The following is a 24,490-nucleotide window of genomic DNA, read 5'->3' as shown; positions in this document are numbered from 1 at the left end:
GATGTACAAGGAAGCAAATGGAAGGTTAAAGCTGATAAGAGGGTAATGAAAGGAAACTGGTGAGAAGCAATGCAAGTGTGATTTGCTAAAAACCTTGATGTCAAGGGAGGAAAAATTTTGATACCAAAATGCAATAGAGACAAATTCCAGGTGACTCATAATAAACAGGGAACATGTATTTTTGTTTGTTTTTTCTACTGTGAACAAATTGCTGAGAAATCTATTGTTTGCTGCAGTAACTAAATTTTGTCAAAGTACTTAACTAATGCTAATCCTAGTTTTGCTTGAATATTTTTCTCTCTAACACAAAGATGATCTGAAAAAACGTCAGTTAAGTTTAACTTTATCTAAGAATGCTCATTTTTGAAGTACTATTACTATTTACCCAGTAATTGCTGATTATCTCAGTTGACACAATTAATTAATTTATTCTGTGATCTTATCCTTCTATTCCTTTTTTTTATTCCAAAAATCCTCACCTGTCTCTTCATTGCCAAATACGCCATCTTTGTCTCTGTTGCCACATACCTATGAAATACAGCTGTCAGAACAAAAGTTTTTGTCATAGGCAATGATGAGATGTGATAGAGTGCACAAAATCACATTTAATGTCAACTAAGAAAATATTGCATTTACATTGTATATTGAACTAGTCAGTGTTTTATGAACTTAAGCTAATGTAAGATTACCACTATGTAATTTCAGTGCTTTGCATGACTGAATGCTTTGCTTCCAGCATGTCCCAGTGCAAATCCTCTATTCTTGGTTCCTTCTTCCTACAGTGACACCAGTCAGTGGTACCATCATGAAGGATTTCATGATGGTAACTGAATTGATCTAACCAAACTTGAGAACAGCGTGTTGATTTTTGGAAAGCGTTATGCTTTCATGTCAGGAAAAAGCAGTGTTTTTCAATCTGTCAGTTGTTTGAATGTGCTAATGTGGGTGGCTCTTCTACCGCTGCTGTCTTATGACCCTTATAGCTCGCCGAACGATATGATTAACATCAAAAAGTCTTTGTGTGCTTGCAGTGTGCTGTTCCTTCCCATCTGTGGCTCAGTGACAACGTCAAAGTCGCCCCATCTCGTTTGGCTGATTTCTCACCTTGTCCAGTCGGCATCCATTGGTCCAGTTGCTCATTTGGCAGGGGCAGCAACTTCTCATACACTGGAAATAGTTTTGTGAAGGAAATCAGTGAACTTTAGATGTTGGGGAGTCCATGAACTAATTTTAGGCTGTTTGTGCAATGTGACAAGGAAAATGTACCTGATTGCAATAGACATGTGTTCTGGAAATTGCAGTAAACCAAAAATCTTGTCTTGGTGGAACCTTGCTCCTCCTCTGGGTCCCTGGGAGGGAAAGCTCTGCTTGTGCCTGCTTTTTTTACCTGCTCATAAAGCAGAGCACAGTTTTGGCTCACCAGCAGCTTTTCTGGATCTCAGGGCAGCTTTGTGCTCTTATTCTGGAGAAAACAGTGCTTGTTCTGCTGTTAACAGTTTTTTTTTTCTTTTTTCTTTTTTTCCATTTCTTACAACTATAGCTTCTGAAGGCTGCAGTTACTGTCCCTGTGTCTGCTGAAGACTGTAGATATTGTGGGCTCCTGGGGTGGATTCTCTGGGTTTTAAAGATCATCAGTTTGATTGCTGAAACTCAAGTTATTCAACGAGAGGAAATATCTTTTTGAATTCAAGAGAACTGTTGGGAGAGGGGAGCAAATGTAACATTCATTGTATTACTGTGTGTTTAAATTGCTGTGCGAAGTAACAATGGAAGTTCAAGCTTAACAGTTAAGCTGCTTTGTTCTCCATTAAAATATTTGCATGAACGGTGTAAGAACAATCTGATTGATAAACAGGGCCATTGCATGGGAGATTTTAGATGTAGATTGCAAAGGAAAGACTGCCTCTGTACAGAGATAATCAAAGAGGGATTTAAAAAAGCCTGGTTATCGATTGCTTTTGGACCTTTCTAAACTTTCTTCGTGACAGATATGAATGGCATTATTTCTTCCCTTCCTACACTGTGCTCTTTAGGATTCATTCCTCTCGTTTGTCTTTGTTGCAAGTCTACTGTGTGGAAAAGCAACTTGTCAGAATGGAGGGAAACAACTATTTCAGACCATTGCCTGCCTGTTTCTTATTTCAAACGCAGCTTAGAGTGGCTTACTGTATGTAAGGGCTACTGCAGGAATATTAACCTTAAACTAGTTTAAGAAATGTCTCATTAGTGTCTGTCCTTCTAGGGTTCTGAGTTCATGGAATATATTCTGACGTTACATTCTGTTCTTTCCTGTGTACTTCTGATTAACACTTTTAGTGACTAAATGTGAAAAATAACATATTAAACTTAATTGTGTAGTCACAGAGATAGGACTCATCTTTTGACTTCCTTGGCAAGAATTTTTGGCCAGAGCAAAATCCAGGGATATAATACCACCTTGGATCAATTTTTGCTATCATGATTACTTAATTTATGGTGAAAATACTACCCCGAAATACATCCTAATATATTTTAGCTGGCCTTTAAGTAATTAAAAGCTGAATAACTCTTTCCAAACTTGTAATTTAAGAACAAATTTAAGGTAAAAGGTAGTTCAGAGATACCTTTGTCCACTTACTTGCACACTTGGGAACCTTGAAAAATTTTGAAGAGATGCTTGTACCCCTGGAATAACTTAATAGACTGAAGTGAAAAGAATGAAACTAAAGTGGAGTGCTTGTTCGTGTTGATGCCCTTGCTATTCTCATCTGACTTGTAAAGCTCTCACTTGGTTCATGATGTGAAAGTGATCTTTTGACGTTTGGGTGGAAGGTCACAACATAAAATCTTGGAGATACGGAACTTCATGCAGTCATTAGTGAAACTTTCATAGTCAGTGATAAATTCTTGGTGTGACTTTTTTCTAGAAACGGTTCTGCTGGATCGTCTTCCCACTTGAACAGCACAGGATAGCAGGGGGCAATGGAGAAGAGGCATTTCTTCTAGTTTGGACCTTTCAAAAAATACCAGAATTATAGAAGTGAAAGCAACTCTGATGTTTACCTATTTTTCTTCCTTTTTCTATTATGTTAGCAGTATACCTTACATATCCTAGAGATACTTTTTTTTTTTTTTTAATACTCTCTAGGCCGTGAAGTTGGTAAATCCACATTAACTGGCATTACACCAAAGAAACTAAAAGTTTTTTTTCTTCCTTTTTTCCTTGCTGTAGAATATAAGCTTTGATTTTTTTATCTAGATCTATTTTATTCAGAATATAGTCATTTACTTCTTATCTGGAAAATATACTTCAGTGTATATTGCCAGAATTTCAAGGGCCTACTGGAGGCTGTACTTCTTAAACCTAAGTAGACATGCCTTTATAGTCTTGGGAGCCCCAGCAAACAGCAGTGCTAGGCTACAAGCTGTTCCGTACAGTTAAGAGTATAACTTGTGGCTGAGGTTTAGAATGGAAGAACAAACAACTATTGAGATACCACCTAGACAGTAGAATGAAATGCTTGAGTTACAGGTGTCGTAACAACTTGCATCAAAGTAACGTTGGATTTTATTGCTGGATGCTGTAGAGTCTGTCCTTTTTCCTCCTCCAAAGAATGTGCATACTCGCAAAATCAAACTACTTTCAGTTTTTGCTTTCTATGAGTTGTGAGAAAGCAAAACACAAGTCTTTGCTGTTGATCTGGAGATTAAGCATATCTAGTAATACCCACCTGATTCCAGTATATCAAGGATGAATTTGGTCCATTGCTTGTTTGAAGGAATATCAGTGGAACATTGCCGTTCAGATTGTCATTTTATTCTGAGAAATAGTAATACTAGATTCAGTTAAAACTTCTCTACTGTTACTTCAAACTTGCTTGGGGAATTAAAAAGAAATGCTCTTGAAAACATCTGTTGCACACAGTGAAGTTAACACTGACCTACTGAAGTCACTTATTCCATCAGTTTCATAAATTTCAAATTAACCTGTCAAAGTCTCTTTCACCTAATGTTAGGCACCTCAAGAGGAGATGAGACAAAAGACAGCTCTTGGCTTCTCGGTATTTTTGCATCTTCTGTGACTGGTGATGGGGGGGGGGGGAAGGGGGCAGTGAGGAGGTTGCTCCTCCTACAACATATTCAAGGCAAATCTTTTTCCTTGGTGTGGCTCAAAGTATGCTAGCAGATAACTTTGTTTTGAATTGTGTGTGCATTTTATTTAGTGCTTTAAGAAATCTGAGATAATTCCCAGTACTACTTTTGTGTCAATGTAAGCAGGTGTTTAACATACTTTGTGGGAAATATCTTTGAGAGAGATACATATACACACATACATTATATACATACATACACATATAAACATTATTCAGAGTGTGTGAAAAAGTGTGACGTTGAGGTCATGAAAGTGAGTAGGACAAAGAGTATCAGAGAATAATACTAAGGAGACAGCTGTCTATGGGACTCCTGTCCCTGCTTTTTGTAGGGTTTCACAGTCAGATACCTTAAGAGAAGTTTTGGGGAAATAGGTGGGAAAGGCGTATTTTCTAAGAGGGAGGGAGCCAAGGAAGAGGCAGTTGGGTCAAATGAATGACTTGCAATGAGACAAGAAGATAAGTCTGCGGCAAAGATCAAAGCCAAATGACTTGGGGCCTGGGCTAAGACTCACTCCATTCTCCTGTGCCTGGGCTTGCAGGCATGTGCAATATTCTCTCCTTCCATCACTACAATAAAATTACTGTGCTTGGCTTCTCTTGTCCTGTGTTGAAAGTGGGAAACTAGGCATTGATTTGTCCTGTGCTTTGCAAATCTGCTAACTTCCCTGCTGTTAATGTTAAATTTGCAAGATTGTGATGTCTGTGCTGTGCTCCAGTTAATTTAAAATCTCTGCTGTGGAAGAAGCTCTTCATTATTCTAAATTTTACCAGTAGCTGCTACCCTTCACTGATCTCTTCTTCTGCCTGAGCTTTCCATTCATAAGAGTGAGTTTAAGTGAGCTTTCTCATTGTTCTTCCTAATCTTGATTTTTTTTTTTTTTTTTTTTTAAACATGAGCCTTATTTTCCCTAGGTATGGTAATCGTAGCTCTTGCAATTTTATGATGGTAAATTGCATGTGCTGTCTGCAGTCATCTTACAGTGCATGCTTGAAGGATACCCTTCTGACTTTCTTCTCTCCCTTCCCTTTCTGAAATGTCTAATGTATGGGCTCCTCAAGCATTCAACTGAGATTGGCACACATACAGTACATAATTTTTCTACCAAATGGACTATTTTATAGGATTACATGCTTGAAAAGGTGCCATCCACATCACTGTATGTGCCAAAACTTTATCAGAAAGGATCACATGCCAAAAATCTTTCCTGCCCTGCTTTTTGAAGTTACGGGCTTTCCTGACATGTCTCCTGTGTCATGCAAAGCTTTATTTGTTAATGCATACAGTCATGAGTAGACGCTTTCTCTGCTGATGAAAGTCAGACATCACTGACTTCATTGGAGTTCCATCTACTCATAGGTATCAAATTTAATGTAGCTTGTGTAAAACTGTATTCTTTGCACCTAGTTGTATACATATAAGTCTTGAATATATTTCTTAACTCATAATAAAATGTTGTGAGTTCTTTTTTAAGAACTTGGAGTTTCTTCTGAGGTATGTAAATATAGTGCATCTGTTCCCTGTTCTGCCTGAATAACTCTCAAATTTCAACCAGTTTTTATAGGGACGTTGGCATGTCAAAGATAATAGATTTCTGAGAGTTTTGTGAAAATGAAGAGCTGGGTCAAAAAGGCTTTATTAGTGGGCTTGTTGAGAGAATGAGAACTCAACTCCTGTTAGTCACAGAAGAATCTGTTGGGTTGGATACTCTGACCCAAGGGCCAGGAAGGATTCGGGTGCAAGTGCCCTTTTGTTGCATGCTGGAGATTCAACCATGAGATACAAATTGGTCTAAAACCAAGCTCTACTAATTCTGCTATTTGTACAAATACTTTAAAAATCCTTGGTAAAGAAGAGGGAGAGGGGTTGCCATCATCACTAGCAACTTCTTCTGAGTAAACAGAGCATGGAACCATATAATATGCTGTCTCTTTAGGATGAAACAAAATGATGTAAGTGTAAAATTGGGTGAATATGAAGTTGACTGTTAGATTTCCACTGGAATGGGTAGCACAGTTTTTCTGTTATATCTTTATTCTCTCTTTTTGTTTCCTCTTCTACAGACCCGTCTGCCTCTATTAATCCCTATGTTTGGATTGTTTTTCTGACATTGATTCTTAATTATCCATGTGATAATTTAAGGTCAGCATAGCCAAAACCAAATGCATAATTGCCTGCCTTAACTAGAAATAATACCACTGCTTTGGAGTCTTCTTCTGCAAGATATTTTTCAGGGACTTTCATATGAACTGAAGCACCCATCACAGTATCATTCCCAATAGTAGACAAGAATAACCCTTCTAACTTTAGCAATAACTTATAGCATGTTGTGATGTCCCATGCACTGGACTAAAGCTACTAAGTTAATTTAAAATCTGAAAACAGCTGTAACTCAAAGTTCATTTAACATTAGTATCATCATTAGACAGTTTAGTTGGCCTGACTAAGAGGGGAGTCCAGCACTGCTTTTGCTCATTTACATTCCCTTTAATATCAGAAGCTTTTTCATCAATTCAGTAGAAGGTTTAACCTTATGTTGTAAAGTTACGTGACGTCTAAGGTTATTTAGTATTTTCAAAGTCTGATATGTAACTACTTAGCATTGTAATTATTTCAAACCTTGCTATGTATTAGTACCATTCTTTGAAACTTGCTTGTTTATATGTAAGACTAGAGAGAATGAGGAGAGGAAGAATGGAAGACAGAGCATAGAACATACTTGCAGTGTGGGCAAAGGCAGAAAGGAAGGAATAAAGTTTACAGGCTGGGGAGAGAAATAGGATTAAAAAAACCATTCTGTTACAGGTTTGAACCTTTCCTTCATAAAAATATACAATACTGAGCATCAAATTGTCTATTGTAGGCTTTTAAAAATAAATAAGTGATAAAGTATAAAGTGTATAGGCTACAATTTACACTTGGAAAAGCAAAGTGTTAGAGCTGACTAAAGCTGATCAAGCCAGCAAGCCTGGCAGCTGTCTTGTGGTTGATCAGCAAGGTCTTGTTTGGTGATGATCCATAACAAAACCTTAATTTCATAGAAATGAAAATAGGAACAGACCACTAAATCTTTTTTTTTTGTATTCCTGTATTTTTTTTGCCATTAAGTAGTGCACAATATCTTATTTCCTAAATATTTCCTAAAAATTTCCTAAAGCCTAAACACTTCAACTGGTCAAAACTTTAGCTCCTGGAAAATTAATGTTGTAGAAGTTCATAACTTCTTTGGAGTGGACTTTTTGTTTTAACAATAACTAAGACAATGGGATTCCAACCATGAGAGGTTGTAGATACTATAGCAACAAAAATAATAACTTAGAAGTCATGGTAAACAACAGTGCAGGAAAAGAAGTAAGAGGAGGAAGGAGATCTGGCTGAGAATTGTAGTTTTTATCTCTAGCCTTGGCAAGATGTGGATGTACCAGGCACATCAAAGAATGATACCTTTTTTTAAAGTAAACATTAATCATGGATTAGCAAGGAAAGTTGTTTCTAACTTTCTGTGTTAACTTAAGCTTCTTTTGTGAAAACTTTAATTAGTCTCAGATAAGGGTAAAAGAACCCTGTGATACTTATATTCATTAGTCTGCATTTTTTTTGGAAGTGGTGTGTTGAAGCGTCAAAATGAAACTAGGCTTTTATCCTAAGCCTAGCCTGGGACTGTTCACATATCAATGAATGATAGGAAAATACTGATGATTTTACCTGCTGTGTGTCATGCTTACCATCTTCCTTTAGTCCTCACAGGACCACTGAAGTCCAGGCATTGCACCAACTACTCATTTTTACTCTATATTTGGCCATTATACTGCTGAAGAGTTAAGTGAATTTAGAACAGCATATTAGCCTTAATTTTCTGCTATACTTTAGCAGATATTTGTAATAGCCAAATTGTGTTACTGTGTAAATCTATTAGTTTCTTTTTAATTTTTAAATATCAAGATATTTCCAGAAAAATGGATGACTTCTCTTTGTAATTGGTGATTAGTTCTTTTCTTAGTTCTTATTGCTATCTTTTAATGAGTATTAAATGCTTCTTCATAGTAGTGAAAGAATGCTGAGAGGGAAAGGTAAGGTTCTGGCAGGTTTTTTACAGGATTGTTTTTCTTATTGAAAACGTCTTCCTCACATCCATATCGGCAAGAATATTAAATATGTATACATATGTATATGTAAATATATAAAAATATGCGTGTCTGAACGCTTACCAAGGGAAAATGGAAACTCTTTTCCCATTTAATATAACTAATACGATTTCAACTGTGTTAATTTCAACTGAATTGAGGTGGTTCTGGATTAGGAGGGCAGTGGTGCGGTGTCGTACATGGATGATGGAAGAGCAAAAAGCCTCAGAATGAAGGTTGATTAGCTGAAGCTGTAAATCTTGTGTTTGTTTTATATACTAGCTTCTGTTTGTATCTGAATGTTTTAGTAAATCTAAAATGTAGGTAGCTTTGTAGTGTGTTGCCGTAGACAAGTATAGGTGATCCAATTTTACAGTAGCTCTGGAGGTCTTTAATGCAAGTCAGTGACTGATTCTATAATGAACTTCATCCTATGGACATAGCAGGTGCAACTTCCACTTGTTTGAAGAAATAATTGGTATAAGTGTTCATCATCAAATGTCAAAACCTATTTCATATTGTTGTACCATAGAGGATATCTGAAGTTTAGCATCCTTGTAGGAAAAAGCTCCTGATTAACCCTGTAAATAGGCACAATCATGATTTATCCGACTACGGAGGGGACTGTGCTTTTTGCCACAGACTGTAGACAGCTTCTCATTAGCAAACCTGTAGTTTCAATTAGACCTGAAAACACTTGAGCTTGGTTTATTGAAAGCAGTAAAAACAGTGCAAGTAAGCTTTATTAATGCTGTTCTATACCTAACTGCAAAGCACTACGTTTTCTCTTTGAGAACTGCTGTTGAGCAATCAGCAGGCATATGTAGGCCATCCAGCTAAACAAATTGAGGATGCTTAGCGAGGACTAGGGAAGATCTTTGTATTGGAAGCACAGAAGAGCAGCAACTCCGGATCGAACGATTGAACTTTTACTGATTTAACTTTAGTTACCTATTTTTGGTCTACTTTTTACATACTAAAATTCTGGCCTGTGGTGTGTTGAAAGTCTCAGTTGTATGATATCCTGTACTGTGATAGAATTGAATAGAAGTTTGGGTCAAATGCGTATTTATTAACTACATATGTAAAATTTGGATTCATCTCTTTTTTTGTCTTTTTAATCAATGTAGTCAGGGCCTTTATTTTCCTCTCCCAATGTCAGTCTTCATCCAAACAATTGTCAGGCTTCTAAAATTTTTGTTCTGATGGGCTCTTAAACTTTCCAGTGTTACAGAATTGCTTGCACTGTGGTAATATGCATTACATTACATTTGGATATGCTTAACTGAGAGGTAAATGGAACATGTTTATATCTAATATTGAGGACAGGAACTAAGTATGATTGAAATAAGTGTAGAGACTCAGAAGAGCGATAAGAATTAGTGTAAAGATTATGTTAGACAAAAGAGCTGTAAGAGTCACCTGAGCATAATTTTTTGCAAACGTGGAAGAGATTGGGATCAAGAAAATGCTTACCCAACTTCACATAGCTTGGTGATTCAGAGGGAGAACATGAGCTGGTACTGAGGGCACTGTGACATTTGTATGCAGGACTAGCATGTATATTGATCACCCTCGCCCTCCTTCCTTTTCCTTCAGCTTTCACTGGAACAGCGTTATTCTATATCTGTCCTATTGCTCCTCCTAACACCCAACATAGAAGAACACTGTATCTTCTGGCAGGTGGGCTTCAAGGAGCATTAGCTCCCAGTTCAATAATATTCTGCCTCTGAAAGCAGCTGGTCCTGGCTCTTCTTGCTGCCAAGTAGTAGAGATGATTCTGTGAGTTCACATATACCCCTTTGAAATGAGGCCAAGTTGAAACCTTTTGACTAGGAACATTGAAAATCATAAACTTTTCTTTTACTTACATTTTGGGCAGAAAAATATGTTAAAAACTATTTGTTAACTTTAACTGAAATAGAAGGGCAAGGGCAAAGGATATGTTTCTTCAGATCCTTGAAAAGGGAGAAAGCAAAATAGTTCAAAAACCTGCACTTAACCCATCTTAAAATTCTGGGGGTTGATAAGACTTGGGGATTTGACAGTAATGTTTCCTGAAGCATGCACCATACTCTTTGCCAGTAAAGTGTAGCTTAATTAATTAATTTAAACTTACAACCATCTTAGTGATATTAAATACTATTAGATGTATAGTAGTGCATAGAAATCTTCCTTGTGATCATGGGGAAAAAATAAGTTGTAAATTCTAAAGTACTATATTTTACCTTACATAACTTGATTCCTTAAGTAGTTAACTTTGAACCAGGTAGGTTATACATATTTAGAGTCTTTCTATGAAAACATTCAGGTGTGAATCTTCTGACCCTAATGAATGTCAGTTTTAGCATAATTATATGGAATCAGCCAGTTTAGTTTCAGATTGTGATCTAAGATTGATTTGCATACTCTGAATATTAAAAAGTTTTAAAGAAAATAAGGTTTTGAAGACGCATGCATTCTGCAATGTAATCAGTTGAAGTTTCACGTGTGTTAACAATAGTCAGTTTAAAGGAGCTGACAGAGGGTGGGGGCTGAGGAGGTAATGGATCAGTGCTGAATCTATGTTTAGAGATGTCTGTCGTTATTTGACTCTACAGCTGGGCACTAATTTTTTGCTTTAGAAGGCTTGCACTTTGCTTGCATATTTATATTAATGCAGTTTATCTGCTGTATGCAGCAGCACATAATGTTCTTGGGAAGAATATTTCGTGCAAAGTGAAGTGTGTACATCCCAATAAGCACAACTGACAGATCACGTGTGCGCAACCATATTACATCCAAATCAGATTCATCACTTTACTTTCTTCCCCTTCAGGGAACAACCCATCTTCAGCACCCGAGCTCATGTCTTCCAGATTGACCCAAACACTAAGAAGAACTGGGTTCCCACCAGCAAGCATGCTGTTACTGTGTCCTACTTCTATGACAGCACAAGAAATGTCTACAGGATAATCAGTTTGGATGGCTCAAAGGTAAGTTCTGTTTCAGAGAACTTGCTTCCTGATTGATTTTTTTGTTACTATTTTCCAGTCTGATGTCCTTCATGCATCTTCTCAGATGCTTTTGTGAGTGTCTATCTGAGAAAGAGATCACTTTATAAGATGTTTAAGTGTTCCCTGGAAAATGCTGTTTTCCATGCATTCATGTTTACTCTTACTGAACTTTAGTGATGGCCTGTTACTTTGATAAAAAGACATTCCCTGTGAGGAGTGCTAAAAATTACAAGTAGAGTTGCAAGAATCTCTGTTCATCTTTGTTTTTGATTATTGGTTTCAGCATTTTGAAGGACATTTGTTCAATGCCAATAATCACTTAGTAAATCCTGCTTTGTTATGTAATCTTCCAGTTTTTTCCTGTAGAGTGTGATGATTCCTTCCTAATAAAGCTCGCCATGGCAAGCTTTTATCAAAACTCAGTTTGAGGGTGGAGGTTGTTTTAGTCTTTAAAGTGGGTACAAAAACTAGCTGAACAAACAACATTTCAGAAATCTCTGAAATAAGGGCGTTAAAGGTATTCAAAGCATACTCAAAAGCTCTAATCCTTTCAGAAGTTTTTTTTACTTACAACTCCTGGAGATGCATCAATTCATGATGGTTGGAACTGAAATGCTCTGTTAGAGCACAGCAGTATTCACAGAGATTTCTTGGCTATTTACTGAAAGCTGAAAAGCATTTTTTTTTTAAATATTCAGAATATTTTAAACAATGAAGGAAAAACTCTAGCATATAGATTTATGTAGGAATCTTCTGTCAGAGATCGCTATATGGTGATACTTCAGGTGATTTGAGACTCTGGTATCAAAACATAACAAAATTTTTCTGCCAGATTTAACTCTGACTTTTTGTTTCTTTCCTTCCCAGCCTTCCTTCAAATGGCTTTTGGTTCTGCCAAATAATTAAAATGCCTTTTGTGTGCCTGTTTATAAAAGACTTCAGGATTGAGACAAGATGCTCTATGAAATCAAGGATAGTAATTGTAATCTGTAGTACTAAAATTGGTTTGCACAGTTCACAAAATCCTTATTCCGATATCCACCAATTTTTTTTCTGCCTTTGTCTAAAGCTGCAACTCCTTCAAAGTGGTTGCTGAGTTGTGTTGTTAAGCAGTTGTTATCTGCTTATTTGTTCTTTGTCTACTGCAGCATTTCTTTTGCATTTATCGCACTACTGGCAGTTTATGAAGACAATGCAATCTCTCTCCTATTTCCTCTCTCTGATTGCTACAACTTTGATACATAATATTTTGGAAGAAAACAGTATCTAGCTGAGATTTAGGACCTCAATCGTGATTAAGGTCCACTGTTTTAGGTGTCATTACACTGCTCTGAGGTATACATAAGTGAAGTGCTAGGGCACCTCAGTGCTAGGGAAGAGTTTTAGCAGACTTTCAGCATAACTCTCAGAGAAATTTTTTTGTACCATCTTTAACAACTCTGTGCATATCAAATGTTGTGTGTATGAAGGGCTAAATATAAATATAAAGCATTCTTAAGTTCAGAACGCATCCAAATCATCTCTGTGGTATACAGTTGGCAGTCAATAACACTACTGGCATCTGAGCCTGCAATGCCTTGTAGTGTCCATTGGTGAGACAGTGGTGTTAAATTTTCAAAGGAGAAAAGGCTATGCAATTTAATTCCCCAGTTTTGAATTTTGAAATGGAACTGAAGAAAGACTTTTTTTAACAAATTTTGTCTTGAAAATGTCTCAAATTTACATGTTGCCACCTGCCAAAAAATGTGTCAAGCCATATTTATTGTTTTGCAATTCTCATGTGCCTGCCTCAGTGGCAATAGATGTATGATCCAACTATGTTTTATTGAAATCCTCAATGATGGTGGGGTTTACTGCACCCTCTGGGTTTCTACCTTGGAGAGAATGAAGTGCACTTGGCTGCTCGTTTACTACTGCTCAGGTGCTGAGCAGTACAGTCAGTGATGGCAACTCAAGCGTATGTCTATTATATAGACTGTAGTAATGCATGTTTGAGAGAGAAATACTTGAGATTATAATCACATTTTTATCCCCTACTTTGCCTCCTGTTTAGGTGCTTCCTCTTTCTTCAGGGTGCATGATAGAGCATTAAGAGAACTTTCCTAGCTTACTTTGTGCAGCCCTGGAAGAGAATAAGGAGGCCTTACATAATCCTTCCTCTGCAGGAAGCTGAGTGTTATGAATCAAAGTACAAAGATCTTCTATGAGAGCTGTTCTCCATGTCAATTTCTAAACAAATTTGTTTTTCTGACTTGGTAACTGGAAAAGTTTTAGTTTGGTTACATTCAGAAAATATCTTGAAGCTACATAGTTTTGGTCCTGGTTTGAACACAAGCTACATGTGATTTCTTTTTTTTAACTTCTGTAATGATTGTCTCTGAGCATCAATAAATCTTTCTTCTTGGAAAAAAAAAAAAAAGAAAAGAAACTTTTAAGACGTGATCTTCGCTCTTCTCTGAAGGATGCTACCATACATTGCAGATTGCGACCTGAATTTGCTTGTGGAAGTCTTTGGTGTGTTTTGTGAGAGGGCTTTTTTTTGTTTGTATGTTTTTCCTTATTCATGAGCCAGATTCAGGTGAGGCAGGTCATACTGCATCATGTATGCAGCAAAGTAAAAGGTTTATATTCTTCCACCTGACTGAGGTTGATTTGCTCCTATAAAAACAAGTTCTCCTTATTCTTTCTATAGCCTCAAGAATTAAATATACTATATTATTATAGATTTAAATATATTATATTATTGTATAATACAGTATAAATATAAAATATTAACTGATTGAGGCAGCAGCCAAACATAAAGCCTTGTCCTTCTCAAAACTGTATAAATTCCATCAATCTTAATTACCTATTGATGTTTATGTAAAAGAGAGCATAGCTGGTCAGGGCCATTGGACTAGTAGTTATTCTTGTGAATGCTGGCAATGCAGATAAATTTAACTGTCCTTGCATGGATCTTTGAGGAATAATTCCAAAGAGGAGTAGTATTATTTTTTCCTACATAGGATATGGGCTTTTTAAACCTATTCACTGTGATCCTGCCTCTGTGTGATGTTGTTCTCTGACGCTACGGTCTCCTCTTAAAATTCCTCATGCAAGAAGTGCATCCATCTAAGAAGTGCATCTTTCTCCTCTAACTTAACTACAGAACACGTTCTAGGATCATAAGATGTTCAGTGTATGGGCCATATTTTATAATCATATAGGGTATCTTGATCCCTGTGGCCCATGTCAGGGAAATCCTGATGTAAAAGAATAATTTCATGTTACTTGAGGCTGGTTTCTATAACCTCTTGAGTAAACATCTTTTATGCAACCTTTTTCTCATACCATTCTAGGAATTTTCTCTCCCCATTCTAGGAGGGCTGAAAAATAAAATCTCTTATGTAACACAACATGAGAACATTGAGCGGTTATTGCTAAGGTTTTCGGTTCTCATTAATTATATAGTCATTTCATATCTTCTTGGAAAAAAGTATCTTAGTGTGTCTTTCTCCTGTGTAATGGAAGAGCCCCCCTTATTTCTCCACTAGCATTGTAGACAGACATTAAGATTATTCCCATAGTCCCTCTCTTTTCTCCATTCAATCTCTGGCAGCCTCTGAGGAAAGAAAGAAGATGCTCCTGGACTATTAGTTAACTCTCTGATAACATTATCACAAATGCAATACTGGAAAAAATACAAGAATTTGTGCTCATCTAAAACAAAAAAAGATTGTAGAAAAGAGTGGTTTTCCAGTCTGTAGGCTCTCTGAGCTGCATGCATGATTTGTAAGCCAAAAGTCACCAATGAGTGTTACTGCAATAGAAAATCTTTACATTTTAACAACTGTGTAAAATAAACTAGTCACACATTAAAGACCTTTAAACCTAGGTCTTTCATGATTTTTTTCCTTTGAAGTAGTTCAAAGATAGTGTGTGTTTTAATATTTTCATCATCTTTAGTACAAGATAAAATCATATTCAACTACTACTGCATATCTTTCAGCTACTGGTTGTGCAGTCAGTCAAAAGAGCAGCTTAAATATGTGCCCTATTTTCTCATAGCTAAACTCATTTGAAAGGAAAACATGAAAGCTATTTTATTATTCCAACCAAATTTAGAGATGATAAAATCAGTTTTCTTCAAAAGCTAAATGTCTGCCTGTCAGATTGACTCTGTTCTGTTTTTAAGATATCCTTGCACATTTGTACTAACAAGATTCTTAAAAGTTGATGAAATATCTGACACTTCTTATACTGGTGACTCAACAGTGAAATCTCCTTGCGTAGAGGAGAGCAGTTAAAACAGTATCTGTATGAGTAGACAATACAGATCGAATTATAAATTCTAATTTAAAAAATTTAAGCTGAAGATACGAGTTTCAAAAACTAGTATTTTCAACTAGTTATTTTCAACTAGTATTTCAAAAACTAGTAGCTGACACTAGTATAGAGCATACCTCTTAGCATTGCACTGTATTGCATAAATAATTCAATGCATAAGAGATCTAGCATACTAATGCTTTTAATTTAGAGAGAGCTGAAGGTCTTGATTTCATTAAATATGCTCATTTTGTAAGGAAGAATTCTTTTTTGTATCAATGGAATATGAATGTAATCTTCACAGTGAGAAGCTTCTATCTCTGGAGTAATACTTTCCATGGGAGTGGAGCCTCCTTATTTTTCTCTGCAGGAAAATAAAGGGCAGGGTGACAGCAGCAGCCCTTTCTCAGTGCAATTACTTTTTTAAAATGTTTTTGTCCTACCAAAAGCAAGGAGGCAATCTAGCAGTTGCTGTAACCCAACCTAAATGCAGACTGCTGTCAAAACGGATAGCTCTTTCTGGCCTAGGCAGCCACTTCCTGGGTTCTCTTCTGCAGCCAGCCACATGGTCACTGGTACAGTGACCAGCTGAAAACTGGTTGGTTTCTCCAAGGTTTTCTTCTGGGTTTATCTGCAAGCAGATAAGCCACCGTCACTGCAGTAGACTGTAAACCTCCAGGCTTTAAACCTGCCTGTTGCACAGTTATAAGTCCTTGTCCTCAAAGTCGTCTTCTGAGGAAGGTTACATCTGTGACAAATACCTGAAGTCCCAAATCTGTGGCATTAGTTAGATTAATCAAGCAATGGCTGGAACTAGTGCCTAAGCGAGCAAGCAACATTGTAGAGCTGTGAGGAAGACAGTTTTCTATGCTATGCCCGGGATAGTTCATTCCAAACATGTTAATTTTGGCAGCTTCCACGGTGAGAGATAGATAGACAGTAGTGATCACTTCTATTTAAAAAGCATTAGGTGAACTTGCACTGTTCTGTTTTGGGCTTCCATCAGATTATTTCAAAAGGAGGGCTTCTAGCACTGATAGTGCATTAGAGGACAAGAAGCATATAAGAAAAATGGAGCTGCAGCACACTACCTTTCCAAGAGAATTGTTCATCTCCACTGTCTCATGTGTTCTCTTCTGTTGTATGCAGCCTTGACAGCCCTTTCCTATTAGGTTAGTAGGATGCCATAGTACAAATTCCAGAGATAATCTGTACTAAGTAATGCGAAGCTTTGTGGACACTTAATGCTGGAGATGGTTCTCCAGTCTCTATTAATGCAGCAAATCATACCCTTTACCTGTTGAGATGTGTTTATTCAAACGTAAGTTTTCAGGCATTCCAAAATTCTGCAGGAATTGCTCACAATAGTAGCTCAAACTTGCATTTTGAGGCAAAAGTGATCAAAGAGAATCACCTGTTTGATATCCTGAGTTCAGTCCAGATTTGCTTTTCCAATTGAATGAGAGCATAACGGAGCTGGCAAAGCCACTGTAGAAGACACCAGTTTTGTTAAATTCCCCTGTGCTGCATTGCCTATTTGCCTCTCTACATGTTGCAATACTCTGTGTTCTTCTGAGCTTTCCTGCAATACTCCTCTCTCCCACCTCAACTGAGAATCAGCGTATACACATTGGAAGCTATTTGTGAGCTTAATTGGCTCCTTAGCTGTAAATTTTTCAGGCTTGCCCAGTAGCATTCAGACAAAAAATTGATGTTGATGGTAGCCATGCTCCAGGGCTACACAAATATCAGCAGAAGCAAAGGGTGCTGATTAAACTCCATAGTTGCCCATTTTCATGTCCATCCAGAAGGCTATTTCACCCAAGTATTGTAGGCTGGACTTGGCTTCTAGAAGATCTCGAGCTTGGGAGAGCAGTACTTGGTCTCTATGAAGCTGAAGTTTCTCACTGCTACCATCCTGAGAAAAGGCTGTTATTCTCTACACATCAGTCCAGTTTCTCCCCTCAAAAAGAAAAATTTCTTTATCTGCAACAGAGAAGTTGATTTGGACCGTGTGCATTTCTGTTGCTGTCGTAGGATTCCTCAGTAATCACTGACTTTGAACTGTGATGGGGTAAGGGGGGGTCTGTGGTTTCATGGAATCAGGACAAGGCACGTGCACACTGATATTCAAAAGGTTCCTAACTGTAGTCTGAGATAGTTGCAGTGGACTTTGACCTACTAGAAGGATATTGACAATAATGTTTGAAGTACTGTAAATGGCACATAAGAAAGATGTAATCAACAGGTTTTTAGTTAACTGGAACCCATTGGTATCATTATAAGACTTCATCCTGACATACTTTAACTGGACAGTTTCACATCACAGATTTAGGATATGTTAGATAAACTTTAATGTGCTGGAAATCCTGGTAAAACTCCATGAAAATCCGTGGTAAGTCTTTAGCTGGGTTCAACAGAACCAGGATATCGTGCAATAGTCATATTTTTTGTTTTCATTAGCAGAAGTATATGACAAGATGTACTAGCGTTCTATACATATCGCAAGCTACAGGAGAAAAATGTGTTCCAAGTATAGTTGTTCTTCAGTAGTTGATGTATGACCCTGTTTTGTAATCATGAATGTGCATATATAAAGGAAAAAGAGATTCTTGCAATACAGAAACTTAAAAAGTAGTTATGCTTCTTGTTTTACTGCAAGACTGCTGTTTTTTCAATGAGCATGCCATATACAACAGTGGGGAATGCAACAAATTTACAGTGTAGCTTGAGAGGCATTGTCTTAGGGGACAAAGACAGACACTTGTGAGGCAAAAAAGATTTTGCTAGTTTTTCTCATCTTATTAGCCTATGTGGATGCTTTGATAGACTTTTTTAGACTTGCTAACTATTAAATTACTGCTTGCAATTGCAAACAGGTGGTCCACCCAGCTTTTGCTGCTGTTCCAGAACGTGTGCCAGTATACGCTCTCATAATTTTAGCTGTGACTGGATTAGAAGACAGCTGTTCCCTAGGTGCCAGTTTGTGGCTCATTCACTGTGCAGAAGTACTTGTCTGTAATTTTCAGTTATGAGTAGTCTTTAAAAAAAAAAAAAACCACACACACATTTCTTTACAACTGTTACTTTTTTTCAGGCAATAATAAATAGCACTATCACCCCCAACATGACATTTACTAAAACATCCCAGAAATTTGGCCAGTGGGCAGACAGCAGGGCGAATACAGTCTATGGCTTGGGATTTTCATCTGAACATCATCTTTCAAAAGTAAGTATGACTAATGAAAACTTTTGGGGCCATCAAGTGGCCTAAGCATGTTTGATTACTGCTGGTTGTATCTTGGCTCAGTGTTCACTACTGTTGTGTTATTCACAAATGTTCTGTATCCAGTCTTACAAGGTAAAAAGACAGGGCAAGTAATGGTGGCCGTAAGGTTTTAGCACTCAGGTACCTACGTGGTTGTGTGTGTTGGATGTGCTTGCTTTTTTTTTTTTTTTTTTTTTTTTCCTTGAGTCATTGAGGGAGGTTTAAGCTATTGCAGTGCATGATGTTTATGCCTTCTCTGATTATTAATTTATTAAGTTTCTCTTTTGTAAAGTTGTTCTTCCATAATAGTTTTTAATGATGGAATTTAAAGGAGTGAAGAATTTAGGGTTTCTTTTGTATTTAGATCTTCTAGGAAAAATGTCTAGATGAACTTCAGTGCTTTTTTTTTTTTAATCCACATTCACTTTCACTTTTCTGCTATGCGGTGCATATTATTACATTGGTGGGTTTAAGGTAAAGCTAGTAGGAAAAATACTTAACGTAAAAGAAAACTAAATTTTCTTGTTTTAATATAAAATTTGAAATGTTTAATAAAGAAACATTATGCCCTATGTGGTTTTTTTTCTAGTCTAGTTGTGCAGGAGGAAAGTCCACCCTAATCAAAGGAAATCAATAAACCTTTTCTTCTCAAAGGGATAGCATAGTTCCTGTGAGCACCCCATCTACAATACCATTTACTATTGATACTCCTCTGATAGATGAGTCCAGGAACCTGTAGAAGCTGATGTCTTTTTCTCAGATAAAAAATTTCTGTTTCAGTCTAGGAGTATGCCCCTATCTTAGACAGAGAACTTTTGTCTTTCGGAGTGTACAAAAGGTCTGGAAAACCAAGCACAATAAAAAGGAATGTATAGTACATGTTTGAGTAAGCAATAATGATTGCCTCACTGATTTAAAAACAAACAAACAAAAAAACCCAAACCCACCCATTTGAGAAAGTAGTAGTCATTGTCTGAGGATAAGCATGAGCCCTTTAGAAAACCAGCAGGAAGAGAATCAGTACATCTACTTTAGTTGCACAATATGATACGTTTATAGGAATTCTTCCTTTCATAATCTGATAGCTTTCATTTCTACAGAACAACACAAACCCCAGGAAATTCTGAATAATGTTAATATTGCACATGTGCTTGTGCATTTATGCATGTCGCTGCATCAGCAAGCATAGAAACTTTGTCATTCATTTAAATTGGTGTAAATTGGCCTAGATGTATCCTAGAGGCACTTGCTCACCACAATAGTGGTAACTTTTGTTAATATGTTAAAGCCATAAGGCATAAGTGCTAATTTAGTTTGCCTCTTTCATATATATCTAGTTCATTTTCCTTAATCATGGAGTGCTTTGGAAGCAAAGTATAATGCTCTAGCCATGCATACGCCTTGTTTGCTTACCTTTCAACAATGGATTATCCTTGTCAGAGAAAATCTTTTGTTTTTTTCCTTTGTCCTTTCCTTCGCTTTTTCATTCCTCTCCCTAAGTGATACTGCCTTCTCAGTCACTGATGTATGAGAGTTTTTGATATGCCCTTGGCTTCAAATTTTATATTGCAGTTATAACAATAATCTGAAAAGCTAAAGCAGATACTTTGTTAAAAGTAGATGTTTGAATAGAAGTTACTCAGATTGCTGTGATTTTGGAAGAATGCAAAAATCTTTTTGAAAAAATATCAGGTCACAAACCTTTCAGAAGCTTATGGTAATGAGTCTTCAGGACCTTTTCAGCAAGCTGTTTCCAGTTTAATTATATGTTATATGAAAATAATTAAATATTCATGTGAGTTAAAATTGTTAATTGTTGCTACTAAAATTCATAAAGGTGAAACTTCTTGTGTTATTGTTGTAAAATTAGCAAATGCTTATTTGATGGAGGGAAAAGAAACTTTTGTTACTTCAGCTTGGTAGATATAGTGGTCTTGGTATCACAAAACCTGAATTTATAAACCCTGAATCTGCTGTGCAGCTTTAGACAAATCACATCTATCTGAGCAGATAGACAAGACAGAAAATTACTGATTCTCACTTCAGTGCCCTAGCATTGTAGTCAAGTACACCAAAGCACTCACTTCGATGCACGTGGAACTGTAAAACATGAAATCTAATTCAGGGCTCAAGGTACTATAGAATATTAGTAATAGTGCTGACAAATAGGCTGCATTAATGGATATATTCAGAAACAGATTGTTCCTAGAAGTTGCCTGCAAAATTGTTTTTGGAATTTCTTTTCTGTATTTGTTTTAATAAAATCCCTAAGTGAAAGCCCTATTAAATATAATTTGCTTTGCAGTAGCATCTCTGGGCCCCAGTCAAATATTTCAAGTTCCAGTGACCAAAAGACAGCCCACAACCCAAAAACTTATTTTAGTCTATGACTAATCTCAGCAGGTTAATGAAACAAATAATCAGGACAGAGAGAATAAAAGTCATGTCTTTTAGCAAACTATATATTCTCACATCATTGTCAGCTTAGCTGTGTCACTCTACTGCAAGCTTTAGAAATGATCTACTTAAAGGTTGGACTCTTGGACTATTCTTTTTTGGTTCATGTGCCCTTGTCCTTCTAAACTGATACTGATCACTGGGGTAGGTTACAACAGTGATAACTTCTTGGTCTATGATAATAGTGACTGAGAATTAGCTGACTGAGAATATCTTTGATAGAAAAATAAATGCATTCTAATTAACTCTTTAGATGCAAATAGGATAAAAGAAAATTAAACATTGATTCCTCTTCATCAGACCTTTTCTCAATATATCAGACTATGAGTTCACAAAACTGTGCATCAGAAGTCAGGCAGAAGCCAGTGATACCTAAAAGAGGATTGCTATGTTGAAGAACATTCCTTTCCCTCACTGACACAGGGTTTGCTAGCAAAATTTCTCTTGCTGCTGTAGTAAGTGGAATAGCATGTACTATAATTGCAGAAAACTGCTGAGAGATAATCTCTCAACCACAATACAGGGCTGTGCTTTTGATAGAATCCTGCTATATGGAAAGAAATGTTCTTTCTCAGGTGTGCTGTCTTTTCTCTTTGAAATAGTTGAGCTGATTTATTCCAAATAACTTAAGAATATGATAAATGGTGAAAGTGGCATCACGGGTACTTGTGAGATCTTCTCAGTCTCCTTTTACAACTTTTCATCTTTTCCTTAAGTTATTAATCCTTCAGAGAACCCTTCTTGTTCCATGAGATCTATTCTTTGTTATTTAGGAATTTTGTCAAAAGAGATTGCTATTATCTATCACCTCACTGCTTCAAGGAATTCCAGTAAATTTGTGAGAATTTCTTCTGCGTTAGCTTTTTTGGCTCTTTGCCAGAATGTTATCCATTTATCTCTTTATTCATTGTATTTCTTCTAACAGTTTATACCACTACCATACAGAAGATCATATTTACTAACTGTATTTCTTGAGCCATTTATTCTAAACATTAACATCGTTTTTTCCCATTTACCAATCTTCTGGTCCTAATGCTGATTTAAATAATAGCTTACCCATCATAATTTGAGGTCTATGTACAGGTCTTAAATGAATATCATCTAGTTTATCATGATCTGATTCCTAATTTTACCATTCTGTTCTGAGACCTTTTTTGGTGCTGCATTTGAGTTCCAGGATATCATATGTCTCTCTTCCTGAATATCCAGGAAACATATGCCTTTAAATAACCTGACTGATGAAACATAGGGTTCCAGTGGAGAAGAATGATGTTTCCTCAAATATTAATAGTCTACTGGACAATAAGGCTTTTTAGGAATTGGATAGCAAGTGAAATTTCAATTGAAAACAGTTGAGGAGATTGTGACGCATAGAAGTAGCCTTCCATCTCTTCTAAATGCTTGCAGTGCAAAACAATTCCTTTGTTTTCTACTGCTGGAGAAATTTAGAAGCTGTCGGTGAAGCTTTCAGTGTTTTTGCAAAATCAGTTATATCTTAAGCTGATCATAATAAAATTATATTCTATATAAAAGCAATAGCAAGCAAAATCAAATGCTTGTGTACTGTAGCGATTAGCGTACTACAAACTTGAGAACCATTATGCCAGATTCTTCTCTAGCAAGAGAATCTAGGCCGTCTTAATAAATTAGTTTATATCTCTCAAGTTTAAAGGCATATGCATTTCCAAATTGGACCTTTAGTTATTTTCAGGAAGAAGGTACATGCAGCAGAGAAATCAAGCTTCATATGACAGTTCAATGTGTAATTCTTGAATTTAGTTTTCAGTATATGTGAGTGTATAGTTCAGCAAATTCATTCTTCTTTATCTTGGCTGATGTCAATGGGATTACATCAAGATATGAAATTGGCTCAATATTCCTACTTTTTTGTTGTATCATATTTTTTTCTGTCTTATAAACAGTGTATAAGATCCGAAAGGTATTTGTCACTGTAACTCACTTAAATGAGTATCTAATAAGGAGAAAAATTAAAATTCTACTGACAAAATTTGACTTTGTAAAATGTTAAGCATAACATTCTGTTCTGCATGTAATGTAACTACTTCACGCCTTCTCTCTCTCTCTCTCTCTCTCTCTCTCTTTTTTTTTTTTTTTTTAAACATATGTACCTTCAGTTTGCGGACAAATTTCAGGAATTCAAAGAAGCTGCACGACTTGCAAAGGAAAAATCCCAAGAAAAGATGGAGCTAACAAGTACGCCCTCGCAAGTGAGTCTTATTGCCTGATTGAAGCCTAGGACCTCATAGTCTGTGCTACTTAGTGTTTTAAGAAATTGCTTTGTATCTTATCCAGTTATGTCATAGTAGAAATGATCAGGGTACTTCCCAGTTACCCTGAAGCCTCCCTATAGTCAACTAGAAGTGTTAAATCTAAGAATATGTTAGTGTATGTTATGAAAGTGTCAAAGAGGTTTACTGTGAAATAAAATTAGGCCTTTTTTTCCCCATTCCTTTCTTTGAGCTTTCCCCCTAAAATATTTTGAGTCAGGATGGTGAGTAGTTATATAAGTAAATCTATAATAAAGACCATTTGTGTGTTTCTTTTATTGTATCTATGAAGCTAAAGGGGATACGTAGTAAAGGGCTGCTATATAAGGATCCTTCCAACAAAAATCAGAGGTAAAATACCAACCACTTTTTAAAAAATTTTTTGTACTATCTAGTATTCAGTTATGAAATGTGTTGATGCAAGAGGACAGATCAATATGCAGATTCTGGAGTTTTATCACATTTAGACATATTGGGAAGAGAGTTAAAACAAATCTCAAAACGTATGCACTGGGCTAGTATAGGCCCAACAGGAAGATAAAATAATATAGTCACATTATATTAGTCATGCCTAAAATTAATTTACTTGAAAGTGAATACTCTGAATTTGCTTTGGAAAAAGAAATTGCATGAGGCCGGTGTTTCTGGCTCTGTATATAGCTATTTGTTTTATTTTAAGCAATGGTAAAGGCAAGGGTATTTCCTCCTCTTGAAGGAAGAAGCAGCTTTAAAATTTCAGCAGGGATTCCTGAGTTCAGTAGGATTAGTGTGCAGCAGTGTCTTTTTTTCTAGGGAGTGCATCTTCATTCATTGAATCAGTGCATCTCTTGGATGCTTTGCATTGCAATGTGCTCCTAATCTTTGATGAAACAAGGATTTCAAGCAGTTTGCAACATGCTGTACAAATAGGTTTGTTGCCAC

General features: G+C 36.5%; 1 protein-coding gene across 5 annotated transcripts in view; it reads left to right on the top strand.

The window, feature by feature from the left end:
- LOC104152957 (homer protein homolog 1) overlaps positions 1-24,490 on the top strand; it is a 127,767-nt gene that overhangs the window by 41,940 nt on the left and 61,337 nt on the right. For all 5 annotated transcript variants that reach the window (XM_068926443.1, XM_068926445.1, XM_068926444.1 and 2 more), the window contains 3 exons: positions 11,074-11,230; positions 18,654-18,785; positions 23,417-23,509. In XM_068926443.1, the coding sequence (XP_068782544.1) occupies positions 18,684-18,785; positions 23,417-23,509 (195 nt within the window). In that variant the 5' untranslated portion in view covers positions 11,074-11,230; positions 18,654-18,683. The remainder of the gene's footprint in view (positions 1-11,073; positions 11,231-18,653; positions 18,786-23,416; positions 23,510-24,490) is intronic.

Source organism: Struthio camelus, chromosome W, assembly GCF_040807025.1.
Source record: "Struthio camelus isolate bStrCam1 chromosome W, bStrCam1.hap1, whole genome shotgun sequence".
Classification (NCBI taxonomy): Eukaryota; Metazoa; Chordata; class Aves; order Struthioniformes; family Struthionidae; genus Struthio; species Struthio camelus.
Note: the sequence above shows the minus strand (reverse complement) of the source record. Positions and strands in the feature narration are given on the sequence as shown.